This window comes from Rhinopithecus bieti, unplaced genomic scaffold (genome assembly GCF_001698545.2).
Source record: "Rhinopithecus bieti isolate Rb0 unplaced genomic scaffold, ASM169854v2 scaffold_9899, whole genome shotgun sequence".
NCBI lineage: Eukaryota > Metazoa > Chordata > Mammalia > Primates > Cercopithecidae > Rhinopithecus > Rhinopithecus bieti.
The window spans coordinates 5,044,212-5,066,561 of NW_016806979.1; the positions used below are offsets into that span (position 1 = coordinate 5,044,212).

General features: G+C 43.1%; 1 protein-coding gene across 6 annotated transcripts in view; it reads right to left on the minus strand.

The window, feature by feature from the left end:
• TNRC6C (trinucleotide repeat containing adaptor 6C) overlaps positions 1-22,350 on the minus strand; it is an 82,256-nt gene that overhangs the window by 22,489 nt on the left and 37,417 nt on the right. For 4 of the 6 annotated variants that reach the window (XM_017879420.1, XM_017879423.1, XM_017879418.1 and 1 more), the window contains 9 exons: positions 21,376-21,542; positions 17,770-17,850; positions 15,822-15,879; positions 13,582-13,724; positions 11,286-11,459; positions 8,910-9,056; positions 5,293-5,412; positions 1,599-1,682; positions 1,092-1,332 (listed from right to left, as the gene is read on the minus strand). In XM_017879420.1, coding sequence (XP_017734909.1) covers positions 1,092-1,332; positions 1,599-1,682; positions 5,293-5,412; positions 8,910-9,056; positions 11,286-11,459; positions 13,582-13,724; positions 15,822-15,879; positions 17,770-17,850; positions 21,376-21,542 — 1,215 coding nt within the window. The remainder of the gene's footprint in view (positions 1-1,091; positions 1,333-1,598; positions 1,683-5,292; positions 5,413-8,909; positions 9,057-11,285; positions 11,460-13,581; positions 13,725-15,821; positions 15,880-17,769; positions 17,851-21,375; positions 21,543-22,350) is intronic. The other 2 variants (XM_017879419.1, XM_017879421.1) reach the window with 1 other exon arrangement.

Genomic DNA, 22,350 nt, shown 5'->3' on the forward strand with positions numbered 1-22,350 from the left:
ATCACATTTATAATATGTCAAGGAAAAAGTGTTCAAATGATTACAATACACCGCCCTTTTGAGAGACATTGAATAGAATTAGATAAACGAATATTATCTGCTGGTAGCAAATTCACTCCCACTCAACTGGCCTTTGGCCCTTTACAGATGTATTTTCCAAGTTACTGATACGCTTTGTCCTGCATCTACAGACTCTGATAGCAATCAACAGACAAGCCTAAAGTGCTTTCACTAAGTTCTGAATTCTTACAGCAAATTAGTCCACGCAGCATCAGTTTACTCATTTATACCCTCTGGTGTCTTCAGGTATGTGAGCTGTCTCTCTCCTGGTAGGCCTGACCTTGAGGCCTGGCACCATGTCTTATAGTGACCTGCAGGTTTCATGTGCCGCGTGTGCTTCTACAAGTTAGATTTCAATATACATATGTTGATTTCATTGATTATACAAATCACATTTCATACAAAATGAGTTGTATCAACAACCACTGCTTTTTAAGAAGTGCTTTTAATGTAAATCTGAATACTTTTACTGACCAAACCATTATAAAGTCTTCTCTGCGGTTTAGGCTAGAGGAAGTGGCTGGTAAAGTACAGTTCACAGTAGACTAGGAATAGAACAAACTCTGGAGATGTGACAATGGAAATGAGATTTTGGAGGCTCTGACTGGTACCACCTTTAAAGGTTTTATACTGAGAGTATTATGGCAGCAGCAAAACTCCTGCTCTACAGAACACGGTTAGTGTTGTTCCCTTATTAAAAATCCTTGAGGCTGGGAATGGTGGCTCACATCTGTAAACCCAGCACTTTAAGAGGCTGAGGTGGGAGGATTGCTTGAGCCCAGGAGTTTGAGACCAGCCTGGGCAACGTGGTGAGACCCCATTTCTCCAAAAAATAATAAAAAACTTTTTTTAAAATTAAAAAGCCTTGAGATACCTGTTCTCTGATTTTGTCTGGGGCTGCATTTCCAACAGGCTATGGTTTCAGTGCTGGCCAGTCCTCCTAACCACTGAAATGCTGCCCTGGCTACCACATATGGACTCCAGGTACCCTCTCTACCTGATATGGCTGTTGAAGACCATGGGACACTCACCAAGAGGGTAAGGAGCAAAGGTGTTGGGTGAAGACTGCTGCTCTTTGGTCTGCAGGTCAGGTAGGCCGGGAGTCTGCGGGTGCGAGGGGAAGCTGTCCATGGCCGATTTGCCTGCAGAGGGGTGCAGAGACAGGTGCGGCGGGGGCGGTGGCGGTGGTGGCTGCTTCACGAGCAGGGCCTGGGCCAGCTGGCGCTGGTGCTGCTGGATCTGCTGCTGCAGATTAGTGATTGTGCGCGCAACCTGGCAGGCAGAGACATAGGTGCGTTAACCAGGTGGGAAGGGACACTCATGGCTCGTCTAGGGACCAAGTGAATTCTTCATTGTCTCTATGCTGAGGCCGCCACTGGCTAGGTCAACCTCCTCCCAAACCCAGCTGAACTCAGGAATTTTCCAAGGAAGGCTTGGCTAGAGAAAAATCAAAGATCATCTAATAGTTCATCAATTAGCATCTCTTCTATCAGGGAAAATTATAGCTCATGATAAAAATCAATCTGGGTAGCACCTACTTGCTGCTCCTGTTGTCTCATGGATCCGGACACATTACGCTGGGCCTGTAACATCTGCTGCTGGATTTGTAAACGTTGGTATGCCTGTTGACAGAAAGAAGAGTTAAAATAGTATAATAATTAAGTATAAGTTGAACTAATGGTTCAACTTTCTGACATTAGTTAAAAAACAAAAAAAGAGAACCTAGCCACTCTTCTTGGCCCATACTGTGGCTGACACATACTCTTTTTTTTTTTCAGATGGAGTCTCGCTCTGTCACCTAGGCTGGAGTGCAATGGCGCGATCTCAGCTCACTGCCACTTCTGCCTCCTGGGTTCAAGAAATTCTCCTGCCTCAGTCTCCCGAGTAGCTGGGATTAGTCACGTGCCACACTGCCCAGCTAATTTTTGTATTTTTAGTAGAGACGGGGTTTCATTATGTTGGCCAGGGTGGTCTCAAACTACTGACCTCATGATCTGCCCGCCTCAGCCTCCCAAAGTGCTGGGATTACAGGCATGAGCCAATGCGCCCAGTTGTGGCTGACACATATTTTGGAGGCACAGAGCACTTTTAAAAGATTAATGTCTTATCCACTTTTTTAGTGTACAGAATTAGAAAAAATCACAGAGTCAATACCCATTTAGTGTTGGTGATGATGTTGGTCAGCAAATATTTTTCATTTAATGAAAAGATCAAAATTCTTCTGCTTGATTCATACAAACTTAAACAACCACCACCACCACCACCACCACCACCACCTATTCTATAATAATGGAGACTGAAGTCCAGCACAGCCCAGACAATGTGGCAAAGCACTGGGAGTAACTGTCCCAAATCATTCAAGAATAAATAATGTGTGTTAAACAACGTGGTTATCTCCATAACATCACGGGAATGAAAGCTAAGAGACAACCTGAAATGCATTTTTGCCACAAGAACCTGTCATCTACAAAGTTGGTTAAAGTTATGATGATATTCTTCTGTACACTGACACAGAAGCTTTGGTCACTTGACTGTTTTGAAATGTTGGTTGAATATCATAATTTTTTCTTACAACATGAATTTTAGGGACATTTTTGGCAAAAGGACTCATTAAAGTAGAATCCAAATAAAGGTGGAGATTGTACTATTAGAAATGTCTCATTAATCTGTAATCATGGAGGAATAAAATACTTGAGTAAATCCTTATAGGCCCTAAAACTTAACCTTATGGAAGCACTGAAACTTTATTTTTCCATTTTTTCTGGAAAAATATTTAAGAACAGAATACATTGTTTTAAAATTAGAACACACTACTGTAATTCAACATTTTCTTGATGTCTTTCACACCATGGGGTCAATAAAAACTTACTGTATAACTAAAAGATTCTAGCACATCAGTAAGAAAATCAGCTCTGTGCCAGAATACAGCAATGCCTGTGTCATCAAGTGGCAGAAAGCAATCTTCCTCTATAGTAACAGTTCTAAACCTGCATGCTTTTTCTATGAGTGCCTGTTTTCAGAGTTGTCTCCTTTCCTTTGGAGGTCAGTGGTCTCCAGCTGGCAGAACTGAAAGCAACAGGACTGCACATGTGCACTGCCTCCCCACAGCGATTCCTCCCTTCTGATAGATGAAAAAACAGTCGCTGGCTGGGCGCAGTGGCTCACGCCTGTAATCCCAGCACTTTGTGAGGCTGAGGCAGGAGGATCACCTGAGGTTAGGAGTTCGAGACCAGCCTGACCAACATGGTGAAACCCCGTCTCTACTAAAAATACAAATGTTAGCCAGGTGTGGTGGCGGGCGCCTGTAATCCAAGCTACTTGGGAGGCTGAGACAGAAGAATTGCTTGAACCCACAAGGTGGAGGCTGCAGTGAGCCATGATCGCACCACTGCACTCCAGCCTGGGCGACAGAGCAAGACTAGCAAGACTCCGTCTCAAAAAAAAAAAGAAAAGAAAAGAAAAAACAGTTTCTGAGGGCCAAGCCTTGGTCCTGACTTCATGTCTAGAGCTCTGTGCTCTCCCTTAAAGCGAGGACACATAGCATGTATCTCTGGGACACATCCTTCCCTCCTTCCTTCTGTCCTCCCCTGCTGCTTACAGAAAACCAGACCTCAAACTTGTTGGACATAAGTCTAAAAAACGGCAAAGGGGAAGGACTGAGGGCTCAAGTACTCTCTTATTTGCAAAGATCTTATGCCAATGGTTTTGTCTTTTGGAGTCCCATTCTTTTTTTTTTTTTTTTTTCCTCCTTCATGATTCCTGGTTATTTTTTTTTTTTTTTTTTTTGAGATGGAGTCTTCCTCTGTCACCCAGGCTGGAGTGCAATGGTGCGAGGCTCACTGCAACTTCCGCCCTTCAGGTTTAAGCGATTCTCCCGCCTCAGCCTCCCAAGTAGCTGGGACTACAGATCTGCACCACCATGCCCGGTTAATTTTTGCATTTTTAGTAGAGACAGGGTTTCACCATGTTGGCCAGGCTAATCTCAAACTCCTGACCTCAGGTGATCCACCCGCCTGGGCCTCCCAAAATCCTTGATTACAGGCATGAGCCACTGTGCTCGGCCGATTCCTAGTCATTTTCTAGGTGATGAAGTTGCTGGCTAAGATTGCTAAATAAATCAGGTACCCACATTAAAGAATGAAATAACTCACTGGGTCTTTTAGTGTATATAATTTCAGTAGGCATCTAGGTATACAATGACATGGCAATTTATGGTAAAATCAGTAAGACCGTTTGAAAATTTTAAAAAAATCAAGATTATGTAAAGTTATAAAACTTTCAGGCCAGACATGGTGGCTCATGCCTGTAATCCCAGCACTTTGGGAGGCCGAGGCGGGTGAATCCCAAGGTCAGGAGATCGAGACCACGGTGAAACCCCGTCTCTACTAAAAATACAAAAAGTTAGCTGGGTGCGGTAGCGGGTGCCTGTAGTCCCAGCTACTCCGGAGGCTGAGGCAGGAGAATTGCTTGAACCCGGGAGGCGGGGCTTGCAGTGAGCCGAGATTTACACCACTGCACTCCAGCCTGGGCGACAAAGCAAGACTCCATACATCAAAAAAAAAAAAAAAAAAAAAAAAAAAAAAAAATCGTTTAAAGAATTTTAGGATCACATTCTTGACCAGGGTTTCATGAGAGAATTAAGTTCTAATGTTCTAAGGTATCTACTATATGTAACAAAGCAATTTTTCTCCTGTGCTTCTAGAATAGTATTTATGTATACCATCCTTAGAATTACTGAGAAAATAGTCACTCAAATGATTTTTTGTGTTCTGTGGCTCTCAGAAACTCTGGCTGAGAGCTCAAATGAAAAGACATGCCTAATTATAAAATCTGGTAGATTTTTTGAACACAAACAGGCCAATCCAGGTGCAGTGGTGCACACCCTGAGTAGGCCTCTCAGCTACTCAGGAGGCTGAGGTGGGAGGATCCCTTGAGTCCAGGAGTTCCAGACCAGCCTGGCAACATAGTGAGATGCTGCCTCTAAACAATAACAAAAACAAAAACAAAGAGGCCAAAACATTTACAAAACTTAGTAAGGACACCTTTGAGTGAGAACTTCCTAACTCATGAAGAGTTTAAATACTTCATGACAGTCTCAATGACATCCCCAATGTGAAGACAAACATTATCACAACTGCTGCTCTCAGTGGTGCGCCACACTGGTGCATCTGCACGGGCACCAGGAGAGCACTCGGCCTGTGTGCTCTAACTTGTATGGGTCTGTCCACTCACCAGCTGCAGCTGATAGAGCTGGTTCAACATCGTCATATGCTGAGGATTAATTGGCGAGGTTAATAGTGCAGGGTTGAGACCAATGTTTTTTGCTGCAAACTGCAAAAGCTGTGCTTGAACCTGTTTAACAAAAAATATGCGATCAGCCATTGTATCTCTGTTAAAATAGTTACTTGTCCATGAAGTTTTCAAAATTCAAAATGATTAAGTGATAATTTGTAGGGAGACCCCCGGAAACTACTGCTACGGAATAAAAGATGAAATGCCCCTGATTATTGTAAATACAAAATTGCACGCAGGACTGTATAAAGACAATGCAAGGTTGGGCTGCCAGAATGAGCCAACAGTGCGTGATGTGCTTCCCACTGCAGAGAGCCTATCAACGGACGTGCAGTCAGGGAGGTTTCACATCACCAAGATTCCTATCCCAGAGAAGTAGATGTTCATAGCTCTGGGAATGGAATATGACCCTTGTGGAGAGCCTATAAACGGACGCATGAGGGACGCTTGTTCACATGGATAAGATAGGGTTATAAATGCCCTTCTCTTGCTTGCCATGGCTCTTCTAGGGCTCTTCAGGGTTAAGGCATACTCCCTTCTGAGAATTTGTGGTCTAACCAGTTGTATAGTTTCATGCCGTTTCTATTGATTGTTTGCAAGAAGCTTTCGCTGCAATTATTACTACTGATTAGTATCTTACTAAACATAGGTTATGGACAGACTGTGTTTCTGTTTTAAGGCTCTGTTAGAAACTGCTGACGCACACACTATATCGTAAATTCTTATCTCTGTATACTCTACTTCTGCATACCAATGTTATGTTAAAGAATTACTTCATCCCATGTGATCATCTCACCTCATAATCAAACCACCCTATATCCCTCACTAACCTACCCTGCCCTCACTAAACTTAATAATAAATGCTGGTATATCCAGTGCATTGGCGGTATTGCAGGACCAAAAGGCGGTGACACGCTGGACCCAGCTTTCACTATCTCATGTGTGTCTTTTATTTCTCGACCTGCCAATCTGCCTGGGAACAAAGAAAGAGCCTTGTTGCATTGTGGGCTGCCGGCCAGATCCCACAATAATAATTGTATTTGTCTCATAGGTGAAATGTCAAAGGCCATTAAAAAATGTATGGACATTTTAATATTAGTAGTTAGCAAGTAAAGAACAAGAAAGAAAGGAAAAAAAAAGGAGGGAACGAAGAAGGAAAGTCTTCAGAGATCTCATCCTCCAAATATTTTAATTATAAATGAACTCTCCAAGGTTCTGTGTCCTTCCTATCAGTACTTACAGGTAACATGGAAATATGGAAGAAACAGTGAGATGGCACACAGATGCCTTGCCATTTGGGACATGCTGGTTTGCTTTGTGTGGGTAAGACTAACTGCTTCTTCTGCTACTGCCTCTCAGACTGGGTGCAGCTGTGGCCTAGGTTTGGGCAGTAGGATGTGACTGGAAGTGGTGTGTGCAATTTCAAGGCCACCTGCACAAGAGTGCTGCCTTTTTCCGTTACTGGGAAGTGGCTGTGGCAGAGCTGCCCCCAATCCCTGCACTGCTTCTTTCTGCACTGTAACCTGAGAGAATCAATGTCTACCTAGTTTAAACTACTGTTTTTTGAGGCCTCTTTGTTATAGTGCTCATCCTATACCCTAATGAATACATTTAACTATTATCTAATAACTTTTATCTTATTACCTGATAATAGTTAAATGTATTAGTTACACTGATAATTGTCCACTATCAACTCAGTGCACAAACCTGGATTTGAACAATTATAGAGTGAGAATTATCCTCACTGCAGTGCCTAGTGCATCCTGCTCTTTTTCGTATGCTAGCATTGCCTTCCCATATGTTATTGTCTGAATGTCTGTGTCCCCCTCCCCCAGAATGCCTGTGTTGAAACCTAAACCCTAATTGTGGTGGTATTAAGAGCTGGGGCCTTTGGGAGGTGATCAGGAGACCCCATGAATGGAATCAGCATCCTAATGACAGAGGCCTGAGAAAGCCCATTCGCCCCTTCCACCACACGAAGATGCATAAAAGTTGCCATCTATGAGAAACGGGCCCTCACCAGACACTGAATCGTCTGGCACCTTGATCTTGGACTTCTCAGTCTCCAGAACTGCATGCTGTTGTAAATGACCCAGTCTAAGGTATTTTGTTACAGCAGCCCAAATGGACTAAGACACCATATTCCAACAAACTGAACACATTTAAATTAAATTTTATGAATAATAGAAGATTGATGAATTAACACATTCTCTTTTGGGACAGTTTGAAAATAAGATCCCTCAGAAATCTTAACTATCTTCTTGATATTAGAGGTCTCTTGGGGAAGAAAGCAGTTTTTTTCCCTCTCTGCTAGAAGAATGCGAGAATGTAGTAAGTACTTCAAGATGCTACTGTTCTCTCAGGGCAGGCTCCAGTCAACCTTCACATCAGAATTACGTGGGAAGAATTACCAGAGCCCTGAGTTACCCACACAGCAAAGATGTTATCAATACCATTGATCATCAAATACCTTATAAGGGGTAAGAACTAACACTGTAATTAGAAACTGGGTCCGAAGCCTAAAATTGTAAAATGTGCTAAAAATAAACAATATTAACAACAACAATTGATATACATTAGGCCTCAGAGCCATGCAAAACAGCAATATCCTTTTCCTTAATTCGATTTGACCTTTTTTCCTTTCTTTCTTTGAGAAGGAGTTTCTGTTCTTGTTACCCAGGCTGGAGTGCAATGGCATGATCTTGGCTCACTGCAATCTCCACCTCCTGGGGTCAAGCGATTCTCCTGCCTCAGCCTCCCAAGTAGCTGGGATCATGGGCATGGGCCACCACACCTGGCTAATTTTGTATTTTTAGTAGACACGGGGTTTCACCAGGTTGGCCAGGCTGGTCTCGAACTCCTGACCTCAGGTGATCCACCCGCCTCAGCCTCCCAAAGTGCTGGGATTACAGGCGTGAGCCGCCGCGCCCAGCAACCTTTTTCTCTTAACAATCTCTACGGTTCACTTCTAAAAAGGTATCAGAGAAAGAAAAAAAAACCCATCTCTATTGGCAAAAATGATCTAATGCTGAATATAAACATAACTGAAAATCTGTAATATACATACTATTATATAAGATCACATTTAGTTTCTCATTAAAGCATGATTCAGTCCTTGGCTGCTTCTAAGGGTTTCTTTTACATCCTCAGCAATACTACAGTGTGTCACTTTCCTCTCCCACCAAACTAGGACAGTTCACTGGGTTCATCTGAATAATCTTCTCCAGAAAGACTGGGACAAAAGCACATCAATGGGATTGTGTTGGGCAGGTCCTTCCCCCTCAATATTGCTTCTGACTAGGAAGATGCCAAATGTTAGTTTGGGTGGCTGAGGCATTCCAAGGAGCAAGCTCTGAAAATGTCTCCTGGGTCAGGAGAATCGGTTTACTACTTTACAGTCTAAAATTAATTTATAGATTAAAAACCAGAAGGCCTTCTCTTAAACATGGATTAACTCAGCTCTCACTTTAAAATAGTGACTTCCAGATAACACAGGACCCCACGAAAAACCAGCATCTACATCCTGTTGCTTAGTCCTGCTTGGATGTGGGTCTGACCTGAGGGGATAGAAACTGAGGCACTTGAGCACGGAGACTGGGCTGGGAAGAGTTAAGAGGCTGCACTGGTGGCTGTGGCGGCTGCTGCATGGTCCTGGCTTGTGCTGCTCCACTATTGCCAAACATACCCAGATTGCCACTCGGTATCTGTACAGGGACAGAATTCGACATGTTACCAAGGCAGGCATTAAACATTGTTTGGAGGTAGGGTGAAATGATCTATCTTAAGTGAATACAAAATTGTTTCTACTTCCTACCACTGTCAACTTGTACCCAAGAGAATTTTTTTGAGACAGAGTCTTGCTCTGTCACCCAGACTGGAGTGCAGCAGTGTGATCTTGGCTCACTGCAGCCTCTGCCTCCTGGGTTCAAGTGATTCTCCTCCCTCAGCCTCCTGAGTAGCTGGGATTACAGATGCCCGCCACTACGCCTGGCTATTTTTTTTTTTTTTTTTAGACGGAGTTTTGCTCTGTCGTCTAGGCTGGAATGCAGTGGTGCGATCTCGGCTCACTGTAACCTCTGCCTCCTGGATTCAAGCAATTCTCTGCCTCGGCCTTCCAAAGTGCTGCGATTACAGGTGTGAGCCACCACGCCTGGCCAGAATTTTTGCATTTTTAGTAGAGATGGGGTTTTGCCATGTTGGCCAGGCTGGTCTCAAACTCCTGACCTCGGGATCCACCCACCTCAGCCTCCCAAAGTGTTAGGATTACAGGCGTGAGTCACCTTGCTCAGCCCCAAGTGAATTTTTAATGAGTGTCGTTTATACAACAAGAAGCCTACCCCATTCAAAGAAACTACCAGCATACAATGTTTCACACACAATAGCAACATGAATACGGTTATTTGAATAATATACATTTCCAAAACGATGTGATAAAAATTAAATAATAATGTGTGGGGATTACTAATCTAAGAGGATAGCAACATTTCTTTTTTTTTTTGAGACAGAGTCTCGCTCTGTTGCCCAGGCTGGAGTGCAGTGGCCGGATCTCAGCTCACTGCAAGCTCTGCCTCCCAGGTTTACGCCATTCTCCTGCCTCAGCCTCCCAAGTAGCTGGGACTACAGGCGCCCGCCACCTCGCCCGGCTAGTTTTTTGTGTTTTTTTAGTAGAGACGGGGTTTCACTGTGTTAGTCAGGATAGTCTCTATCTCCTGACCTCGTGATCCACCCATCTTGGCCTCCCAAAGTGCTGGGATTACAGGCTTGAGCCACCGTGCCCGGCCAGCAACATTTCAAACAGGAAATATAGTTATTATTTCAATAAACCTTGAAATGGAATGAACTGACAAATTCAGGTAGTTAATTCTGTATTAACTATGATAAATATATTGTAGCTGTAGTTTTCACTCTGTCCTGACAAATAGGTGAGGTGTAAGGTACTGTACAGCTTCACTTGGGAAGAGCTGCCTGAGAGGCACTGGCAGAGACCCCCTTCTGTGAACCTAACAGCTGTGAACGAACCCCAGTGCACACCCTAGCTGGGCTGCTGACTTGAAACTGGCAGAACAACGGAAATGAGATGTCTCACTGTATCACCACCAGGGGGCAATGTCAGATCGCCAGGATCACACAGTTGGGCGCTGGTGAGTGGAAAGGGCACTACTGGTAACAACACTGGGACAATGGGCACACAGAGGCTGTTTGGCCACCCACATGTCACAGTGTCTTAGAGACATGTCTCCAAGGGGTGTGTGTGTGTCAACCTCATCCCTAAGAAAATCAGAGAGAAGGGATGTCCTAGGGATGGGAAAGGATCATATGTTTTTTGGTACAACACTTCATGTTAAGAGTCTATATGAGAAAAGTAAGATGAAGTGGCAAACGACACTCTCAGGTCCTTCCTTTAGTAACTGACTTAGAAAAGTGATCTCCAGCTGTACCCAAAGAGTGTTGAAGTCTGGAAAAAAAATGCCAGTGTGACTCCTGAGAACCACCTTGCAAGAGATGTCATCTTTATTTCTGGGAAAAAGGGGGAGAATGTGGTGCTTTCTCACAGATCAACAGATGTAACGTTTTGGTTGCCAAGAGGAAAGAGGCTGGGCACTACCTGGACCTCTGGATGGATCTGGCAGCTGAAGACCACTGTGCAACACATCATCACTTCAGCCAGTCCCAAATTAGACCAAGGGTGCTGAACTTAACATGTTTTAGTGAAGTGTAAGAATAAATATAACTAAAGCATTTCCTACTTCAACTCTTGACTCCAGTAAGTCACTTGAAGGGAAATCCTGGTAGTATTTCAACTACCTGTACGTTTTCAGTCATATTTTAAAATAGAGGTATTAACTGCAAATAAGAAAGTTTATGTCTCAAACACATTTTTTAGAAGGCAGATAAAACAAAGGCCACGTGTTGCTCTCTCCCAACAGCCTTACCTGTCTAGAAGAATTCAAGTTTTGCATGCCCAGCCCGGAGGCAATCCCACCCAGGGCCTGACTGGGGAGTGCACTGTGTGAAAGGGGGAGCTTCAGGCTTGGGGAAGGCAAGAACGGTGAAGGCGTGGGCTCTTCCACGAGGCCGCCATCCTGATTGGAGAAAGAAAGGGTGAGCTGTGTGCAGTGTCCATCAGCAGACAAAGCACCAAACAGTTTCCCAAGGAAACAGAGGAGGCATGGATGGATAAATAATTAACAGATCAAAAAAGTGTGGATAAGGGAATGGAGAACATGGGCAAAAGCAAGAGGGGAAAAAGAAAAAGAGAAATAGGATTAAGATGCTGTTCTCAGTTTAAAAGTATTTTACAAACACATGTATTAGCTGCTACTGTTCTCCTAACTACTGGCTCCTAACAGGTAGGAGCACGGAGGAAGGATGGAGGCACAACCATTTTCAAATAAACAGATTCTTTTTGAGAAGTTATTACCAAAGCTGTAGGTATACATAGGTTGAATTCTGTGACATTTGTTTTTGACCTACAAACACAGCAGTTTCATAGGGTGTAATCTAAGAAGAGGGTGAGTTATAAAAGTAAGTTATAAAAGACAGAACCTTATTATTATTATTATTATTTACATCTATTGAGGTCATGCTATGTGCCAGGTCCTTTGCAAATTTACGTCAGCTAACATCACAACCAGTCTGTGCATTATTCCATATTTTAAATGTCAGGGTCCCAATTTAGGGTTGTCAGATTTAGCAAATAAAAATGTATGATGCTGAGTTACACTGGAATTTCAGATGAACAGTAATTTTTTAGTATGATTTCAAAAATTATTTATCTGTAATTCCAATTTCACTGGGCATTATGAGTTTGAACTCTTTCCACACTGGCGAGGGGAAGGACGAGGATGTGAGCCTCACCCTGGGCTACCCCACAGCTGCAGCTGAGGCAGATCACGTGCTGGAGGACTCTGAGAGTAAGATCAAGTCCCATCTCTGATATTCTTTGCTTGTGAGCCTTTCCTTTTATTGTTTTTTTTTTTTTTTTTTTCTTTTTTTTCTTTCTTTGAGACGTAGTCTCGCTCTGTCCCCCAGGCTGGAGTGCAGTGGCCGGATCTCAGCTCACTGCAAGCTCCGCCTCCCAGGTTTACGCCATTCTCCTGCCTCAGCCTCCCGGAGTAGCTGGGACTACAGGCGCCCGCTACCTCGCCCGGCTAGTTTTGTATTTTTTAGTAGAGACGGGGTTTCACCGTGTTAGCCAGGATGGTCTCGATCTCCTGACCTCGTGATCCGCCCGTCTCGGCCTCCCAAAGTGCTGGGATTACAGGCTTGAGCCACCGCGCCCGGCTGTTTTTTTCTTTTATTTTGAGACAGAGTATTGCTCTCTTGACCAGGCTGGAGTGCAATGGCACGATCTCAGCTTACTGCAACTTCCGTCTCCCGGGTTCAAGCAATTCTCCTGCCTCAGCCTCCCAAGTAGCTGGGATCACAGGAGTGTGCCACCATGCTCGCTAATTTTTGTACTTTTAGTAGAGATGGGGGTTTCACCATGTTGGCCAGGCTGGTCTCGAACTCCTGACCTCAGGTGATCCACCCGCCTCAGCTGGGTTTACAGGAGTGAACCACCACACCCAGCCTCCTTTCACTGTTGATTTTTTTTTAAAATGTGTCCTTCCTTACTTCAATTTTATTTTCAAGGCTCAATGTTTGCACTGAATTTAGTGTAATGCTTTTCTCCGCTTTGTAGTCACACCAGTCTGGAGTGGGGACATCATTACATGACAATACTGGGAACTGAGCTGTGACTGGACTTGCTAAATATTCAGGGAGTTTTCCACGGACGCCTGCTGTGGTCACTCATGTGGCCAACTGACAAGGGGCAGCCAGAGATGGGTGCTCAAGCTCCATCACTTCCAATCCCTTTTCCTGAGGATAAACATGTAACACATCATTTCCAAAGGGAAGATCTGTGTTTTTAAAATGAGATATTTGTGTTTTAAAATGGAAATCTGATGATCCTTGCCCACTGGACAAATTGAAGCAGAAAACCAGCCAAGTTCACACAATAAAAATGGAAAATCTATTTTCAATCCCAGTCTTTTCCATTCTCAGTAACATCACATGAAATACGACATTCCCTTGAGTTAAACATTCATAATGTTAGAAAAAAATGGACAAAAGTCATTTACGTATTACCGTCCAGCAAATTTTAATCTGGCTTGTATTAAGGACACAGTTGAAATGAAAACTCCTCTTGTTAAAAAAGCAAAACAAAACTACCTATATTCATACCTTGTCAAGAAAGGTGGGGCGGTCCATGGAAGACTCTTTGGAGATTGGCGGGCGGCAGCCGAGGGGCTTGGCGGCCATTCCATTATGGTCGGTCACTCCCAGCCCACGCTTGTCCACGTCCACCTTCTTTTCCAGCAGAGCACCTGGAGCACAACAAACAGAAACAACGCTGTAAACAAAACAAGTGAGTGCTGAGCACAAGACAGGCACCAGCTAAGGCCTCAAGGAGGGATGGAGACCCTCCACCCCTTCAAACACAGGGAAGCCAGGGGCAGAGACAGCCCTTGGCTTTGCTAGGGCTGAGCCCGACAAGGGGCTGCCAAGGATTCACGGTGAGGGGATGGGGGTTGGTCTCGTGCATCCTTCCATGGCTCCTGCACTCTCTGATCTGGCCCTGTCGCTCCTCTGCTCTCTCCGCAGCAACCACACCAGCCATGGCTGGTCCTCAGGGGCTCGGCTTGTCCTCTTCCCTGGGATGCACCCCCTCCCCTAGTTTTCTATACAGCTTGCTTTCTCATTTCTGGTGAACTCAATGGTCACTTTCTTGCAGGGGCCTTCCCGATTATTCTGTCTGCAACAGCTCCTCTCCTACTTCATGGCCGTGCCTCTCCATTCACCGAGTCCTGTATCTGCAAGGATTCTTCCAGATGTGGGGGACACAACATGGTGCAAAACAGACACTGTTTCTATTCTCATGGCTGTGTTGGCTTAATGACTAGTATGTGTTTGGCCCACCCTCCGTCCTGCTCCACAGTTCTAGGGAGTTAGAATTCACCTCTTGCAGCACACGCTGCTCTGTCCCACCCTGGCAGTTTGTACCACATGTTGACCCACGTGCACGATTAGACAGTCTGCAGTCTATCCTCATTATTCATGAAATCCGTACTTGTAAAACTGTCCTACTTGCTAAAATTTGTAACCCCCAAATCAATAATTGCAGCACTTCTGTGGTGATTTGTGGACATGTGCAGATTGGCAAAACAATGCGAGCTGCCCAACATTCGTGTTCCCAGTTCAGGCTGAGCCTCAGACCTCAAGCTGTAAAGAAGTGCCCTTTTGTTGTCCATTTACTGTCACGCTTTTCGTGTTTCTGGGCTTTCCGTAGTGATGCTGGTGTTTAAAGTGGTCCCCCCACGTGGGGCTGAGGTGCTGTCTTGTGTTTTTAAGCTCAAGAAGGCAGTAAAGCACCTTACGGAGGAAGTACGTGTGTCAAGTAAGTTTCATGTAGGCATGAGTTAAAGCACTGCTGGCCCTGAGTTCAATGATCATGAATCAATGACATGGTACATCCAGAAACAGGAAGAGAAAATTCACTGACCTGTATGTGAGCTGCTCAGAAATACTCAAGTAACATCTGGGCATGTGATAGAGCTATGGAAGAGAGGCTAAATTTGTGGATTCATGAGTGTAGTGGACGGCATTGTTATGAGTCTGAAGGCCAACTAAATTTACGGTCACATTATCCAGGGTCAGAAAAATGGTATACCCTTCTTGGTTAATGTTTTGGTATTAACAAATATGGCATATGATTACTTGTGAGAAATATATATCAATACTAAATAAGGTGTCTTGAAACAGAAAAACATATAAAACAAGGTTATATATTGATTGGTTGACAAAAATGTTGTGAGCAAAGGCTCACAGGAACCCAACCCCATGTCTCCTAGGAGCACTGGTTCAGTATTCATTAATTCAGTGTTTGTGGTGACTTTATAGAACATAACCACCAAGAAAATAAGAATCAACTACATTTAAATGTAAATATTTAACATTATTATTACTTTTAAAGCAGCTCCAAAAGAACTAGGGTTGCTTGTTCCTTGACAGAAAATCTTATCTTTCAACAAGAGCTGGTGCTCAACCAGCAAGGCGACGCTTCTGCTGGCCCCTAGGCAAGTCCACTCTGGGGCAAGGCATGAGGAACGCACTCAGTGTGTCCACTGAAGTCCAGTGTGTGGTTCCAGTGTCTCTCAGAGTGTCATTATTACCTCCCTTTAAAACATATGGGAAAATATTGAGAAAAGCCAACATGCTTCACCTATGGTATTGGCGATTGGGCTCCAAAGTCCACTAGTCCCTAGAGACTCACTCAGCCTGTTGTGCGGTTGCTCTTTCACTGTGGCCTGGTCCTGTCTACCCAGGACATATTCAACCATTAAACCATGACTACAACCAAATGCTTCTGGAAAGTAAAACTTCACAGCTGGGTACCTTTTTAAAAAGGATGTTGTATGACTTACTCATGGCCTGATCAAGATTCATGTTGTTACTCTTCAAGGCCTCCTCGGCTGGCTCTCTCTGAGTAGGAAAACAGAGTTTTCATTAATGCACATTAATTAACAGAAGGAAAGCTTACAAATAGTTTAATTACTATCAACTTAAAGACATAGTTATTAGGTTTTGGAACTGGAAATACATTTCTTCACTGCTGAAGTCAGAGACAATGTCTTCTGAATTAAAATACTTGTAATAAGAAAATGTATTGACTTGATTTTCAAAGTAAAGCACGTGTATTTAACACTTTGGAAACAAAATGCAGAGTGACAGTAAAACCCTGTAAGTACTCCTAAACTCATTTTCATTTTTAAAAAATGTAACTATTAGTATTATTTTTGTAGAGATAGGTTCGCTCCATGTTGTCCTGGATGGTCTCAAACTCCTGGGCTCAAGTGGTCCTCCTGCCTTGGGCTCCCAAAGTGTCAAGATTACAGGCATGAGCCACTGTGTCTGGTCCTAAAATCATTCTGTACAACACTGAGTAGCACTGATTCCATAAAGATGCAATCTATGCCAAGACAGCAGGGCCACAGACAAGGACACCTGCCATGAGGACAGGATGCTCTCCTAGGACAGGATTCCTGTCATGGGCCCATCTCCATGCCTCTCTCTAGTCCCAGCAACTATGTCAGTCACTGTCGGAGTGCAGAGCTTCACTTCTCACTTCATCAAGTCTAGGCTCTATCATCAACAACTTTTCTCTAAGAAACAGAAAAACAAAACAAGTAGATTCACTTTGATAATTTATGACTGGAACACAGTAATCTCAGGGGATGATAGAAGCCGCTAGGGTGCCACGATAACTGAGACAGCATTAAATCAGGACACACTGAGGCCACGGGCAACCTCTTGCCCACTCACACAGGCAGAGCCTAGGCCACCAACACAATGCCCTGCCCAATGCAGAGGGCCTGTGCCCAGTGTGAAGGATGGGGTTCTTCCTCTACATGGAGGCCATTCTGGACTCATTGTTAAAAGGCATCTACAGTAATTGAAAGATAAACATTCATTTGAATAAGGATTTTGAAAAAAGGCACATGAAGGGAATACATGGCGAATATGGGCCACATTCCTTGTCATCTGAACTGCCATCCAATCTCAGGAACTGAACAGACTGTGGTATTTTCAGGGGAACACTCTGCAGTATGAATTCTCCCTACATACGACTGGAAACTTAGAAACTAAGCAGGTCTGGTTAGGATACTTTTTCTGGATATGAAACCTTAGTATTTTATACCAAGTTTTCTTTTGTGATCTTTGTCAATATACTCTATACACTAATGAAATTCACTTTTAATTATGAATTAAAAGTAAACATAAAACTGTATAAAACCAATGAAAATTAAAAATCGCACAGCATTTTCTGGCTGGGCGTAGTGACTCATGGCAGTAATCCCAGCACTTTGGGAGGCCGAGGCATGCAGATTGCTTGAGCCCAGGAGTTTGAGACCAGCCTGGCCAACATGGTGAAACCTCGTCTCCACCAAAAATACAAAAATTAGCCAAGCATGGTGGCTCATGCCTGTAGTCCCAGCCACTCGGGAGGCTGAGACAGGAGGATTGCTTGATCACACCACGCACTCCAGCCTAGGTGCCAGAGCAAGACCTTGTCTCCAAACAAACAAACAAACAAAAAAACAAAACAAAAAAACAGCATTTTCTTTTCTAGGAAAAGGCTCTCACACCCTTTTTGACAGAAATTATGTAGGTCTTTGCTGTAGTTCAAAGCAATGATCCCTAACCCAAACTACCCAGGTAAAAGGGAGATTCAAGAGTTAGATGATGTCAATATCTCATTCCTCAAATAATCTTGGTGCCTTCTGACACACAGAGCAAACATGGAGAGGAAACAATCAGGGCATTTCATTTCGGGACGCATGGTAGGTAGCAGTAAAATATGACAGCAGTTACCGGGAAGCCCATGTCTGTAAGTTGTTTGATCAGCCGGCTCATGATCCAGGCCTCATCCTGCTTGCCAGATGTCTTCATGCCCTGGAACAAAGTGTGGGAAAGGGGAAAGTCCATGAGCTATATTTTAATGCATTTCTTCCAGAAACGGGAGACAGCCTAAATTCAGGGTCATTTAAAAGTCACAGGATCTTTTTGTATTAACATTGAATAATGCTGTATTCCAGAAACTCTCTAACAATATTTCATGGCTACTACTATGGAAAGCATCAAGGTACATTTGCAGGTTGGTATATGTGTGCAATTTATGAACTTAAAAAAAGCAAGATAATTATCTCTCTTTCCCAGATAATTTAGTTAATCACAAATATATACTACTTTTACTATCCAGTAATTCTAAGTGCTCCCTTGAACACAACCCTATGTGAAGTTTACTAAAAATTATTTACACAGTTTTTGCCCTTTTCTGAGCTTTATTCTGAAAAATGATAAAATGAGGGGGTTTATTCCAATGAATAAACAGGCAGCAAGAAGAAAGGGAGAAAAAAACCTGTTAGTTTTATGAACTATTTATTACTTATAGCTCACAGGGTAGAGAAAAGGAGTAAGGAGGAAAATGTCAGTGAAGGAGAGGATGAGGAAAAAGGTCAGCTACAGAAAGAGCAGTGTCGGGGGGAGGGCATGGCACCACAGAGGAGCCAGGAGGCTTCTTGATAACTTCCCTCTGGCCGGGCGCAGTGGATCACACCTATAATCTCAGCACTTTGGGAGGCCGAGATGGGTGGATCATGAGGTCAGGAGATGGAGACCATCCTGGCTAACACGGTGAAACCCCGTCTTTACTAAAAACACAAAATATTAGCCGGGCGTGGTTGCAGGCACCTGTAGTCCCAGCTATTCGGGAGGCTGAGGCAGGAGAATGGCGTGAACCTGGGAGGCAGAGCTTGCAGTGAGCCAAAATCGCGCCACTGCGATCCAGCCTGGGCAACAGAGCGAAACTCCATCTCAAAAACAAAACAAAACAAAACAAAACAAAACAAAACAAAACAAAACAAAACAAAACAAAACAAAACATTCCCGCTGAGCCTATAAATGCAAAGGTTTAATGATGCATTATCATTATATGAAAAAAATCCCCTTCTAAAAATATTCTTCATAGTGTTTTCCACAATTGAGCCTGCCACAGTTACACCATGGAGCACATGGAGCTCTACAAACAGGCTTTCTTTCCTCAAGGAACTAGCTTATTTGGGGGCTATTTTAATCATTACTATGCGGCCAGAGCCAGATCAGCCAATATTTTAATTTACCAATTTGGTATTTTTGGTCCCATCATTAACTGGATTATTTGCCAGCCCAACTGTAAAAAGGATTCTTTCTGATGTCTGTATCACTTCTACTACTCATGAGCGGAGAGCTCTGATTTTAGTTTCTGGTTTCTGCTGATTATTAACTGAATGCTTTTTTAAACTACATTTTTTTGAACATGAATACATTCACACGATTCAAAAGCATAAACGAGGTATAAAGAAAGTTTTCATCTCATGCCGCCCCATCTGCTTAGTTCCTGTTCTCTCCAAGAGGAGACTACTCAAAACGGTTTCTTATTTGCCCTTCCAGAGAATTTAGAACATTCTGTAGAAGCTAATACACTACGTGTGCATGCATGCACACACACAAACACACACACACAGTTTTCTTCCTCCTACCCCACAAAATAGGGTGTGCGCTGTACATGTTTTTCTGCACCTTGCTTTTCATTTAACAATGTACTTTAGTGATCTTTTCCTATCAATACATATATAGAATTTCCTTTTAAATAGTTTTGCGTAATGTAGAAATGACAATTAACTTGTTACTCCACCAATGTACATTTAAACCATTTTATCTTTTACTACAAAATGCTGCAATACAAAACTGTATAAATGCCACAAAGCGAGACTCTTCTTTCTACAGAAAAAATAAAGAATAAAATTAGTTGGGCAGAGTGGCATGCACATGTAGACCCAACTACTCAGAAGGCTGAGGCAGGAGGACAGTTCGAGCCCAGGAGTTCAAGGTTGTTACTCCAGCCTAGGTGACACAGCAAGACTCTGTCCCTAAAAAAAATCTTTTCAATAAAAAAATCAAAATGTTGGCTTTCTACAGGTCTGAGAGATGAAAAATGGCAGGCGTCTCTGAGTGCTGTCTGGAACTGCACTGCCTTCCTGTGAGTCTGTGTCTAGGACCATTGGTGCTCCTTCTCTGTGGACCAGCTACTCTTCACATTCTGAGATTTTTTTTTTTTTCTGGCTGCTTTTTTTTTTTTTTTAAATCAGTTTCTAGGACTTTATGCATCAGGGAGATCAGCCCTCTCTCTGACATGAGTTATAAACATATTTTTCCAGTTTGCTATTTTTCTTTTGACTTTGATTATGGTATTTTCTGTCATGTACAGTTTTTATATTTATCTACTGACGCAAAAGATTTTCCTTTATGGCTTTTAGATTTTGGTCATAGTTAGATAGGCCTCTCTGACTCCAAAATTGTTTTTAATGTTCTTTCACATTTTTATATTTTTAATATTTAAATTTGTGACCTACTTGAAATTCAGTCATGCTGAATGTGGACTGAAATGGGCAGTCATCTAGAAAAAAAAGAGATACATGTCTCATGTATCCCACATATATATGAAATGTGTATCTCAATTTTTTCTAGATGATTGCCCATTTGTGTCTTTTTTTTTTTTTGAGACGGAGTCTCGCTGTGTCGCCCAAGCTGGAGTACAGTGAGGCGTTCTTGGCTCACTGCACCTGTAACCTCTGCCTCTCAGGTTTAAGCAATTCTCTTGCCTCAGCCTCCTGAGTAGCTGGGATTACAGGCGCCCACCACCATGCCCAGCTAATTTTTGTATTTTTAGTAGAGATGGGGTTTCACCATGTTGGCCAGGCTGGGCTCAAACTGCTGACCTCAAGTGATCCACCCCCTTTTGGCCTCCCAAAGTGCTGGGATTACAGGCATGAGCCACTGTGCCCTGCCTGCCCATCTGTTTTAAGACTTCTTAACCATCTGTCTCAAACTTTTTGGTCTCAGGACCCTATAAAACTCTCTTAGAGACTGAAGATCCCAAAGAACTTTTGTTTATATGATTTGTGTCTTTTGCTATTTACTGTATTAGAAATTAAAACTGAGAAAATTTAAAAATATTTTGTTTAAAAATAATAACAAAGTCATTACATATTAACCTAACATTTTAAAATAAAAAGTAATTAATTTTTCATGAGAAGGGTGGCACTGTTTTGCCTTTTGGCAAATCTCTGTCTGGCTTAAGATAAATGGCTGGATTTTCATGTCTGTTTGTGCACATTCTCTGCTATAATAAAGATCTCTGGACACCTCTACCCTATACTGGAGAGAGATTTCAAATGAAAAAGACAGTCTTAGTACTGGCATGATAATAGTTGTGACCTTGCTTACTCCCCTGAAAGGGTCTCCGGGACCTCCAAGGGTCCTAAGACTACTTTGAGAACCTCAGGTCTATCTTTTCAGCTGATGAACTGGATACTGAATGTGTTGGAAGTGCCTCTGGTTTTCAGGGTATGCCATCTTTAAGAATGTTGTATGCATTACCTTTTGAAGTCCTTTTTTGGGGGCGTTCCCCCAGGAGCTGCAGGAAGAGGTGCTTTCCTGGGAAGCAGCATTATTCCACACGTCCCCTTCTTCATCCTCCCACTGGCTGGTACTGAGGTTCATTTCATCCCCACCACTGCCCCAGCCTTCTTGCATAGATTTTGAAGCTAGAAATAGAGCAAACATGAACTTATCAAATTCACGTCCCTAACGCGGATGATGCTTCCACTATAACAAATAATTTAGGGGAGGCGGGACAAACGATGCACTGCAATCTACCTTTTTATGCCTTCATTTCTCCCAGATCTCAGAATTGAATTTCTCCTGCTACATACGTAAATAAACATGTATATGTACATAATTTTTCCTTCAAACACCAGCTATTTGTACTCTGTGCTGTTCTAAATTTCCTTAACCAACTATAGATCATTCTGAAACACAAACATGCTAAGAACAAATCCTGGGGCCACCAGGGAAGGTGGCAATCTCTACATGGTATGAAAAGGCTACAGAAATGTAGATTCCTAAAACATTTCATTGTCCTGTGTGGTTTTTAAAATTTGTACATTTTTTCTTTTTTTGAAACTGGGTCTTGCTCTGTTGCCCAGACTAGAGTACAATAGTGCAATCATAGCTCACTGCAACCTTGAACTCCTGGTCTCTAGTGATCCTCCTGCCTCAGCCTCTTGAGTAGCTAGGACTATAGGCATGTGCCACCACATCCAGCAAAATTTTTCTTTTTAATAGAGATTGTGTCTCACTATGTTGCCCAGGCTGGTCTCAAACTCTTGGGCTCAAGTGGTCCTCCTGCCTCAGCATCCCAAAGTGTTGGGATTACAGGCATGAGCCATCACAAGTGGCAGGAAAATCTGTACATGGGATGCTTCATAAATCTGTATCTGATCCGTGCACAGGAGCCACACTAGTCTTCTCTGTATTGTTCCAATTTTAGTACGTGTGCTGCTGAAATGACCA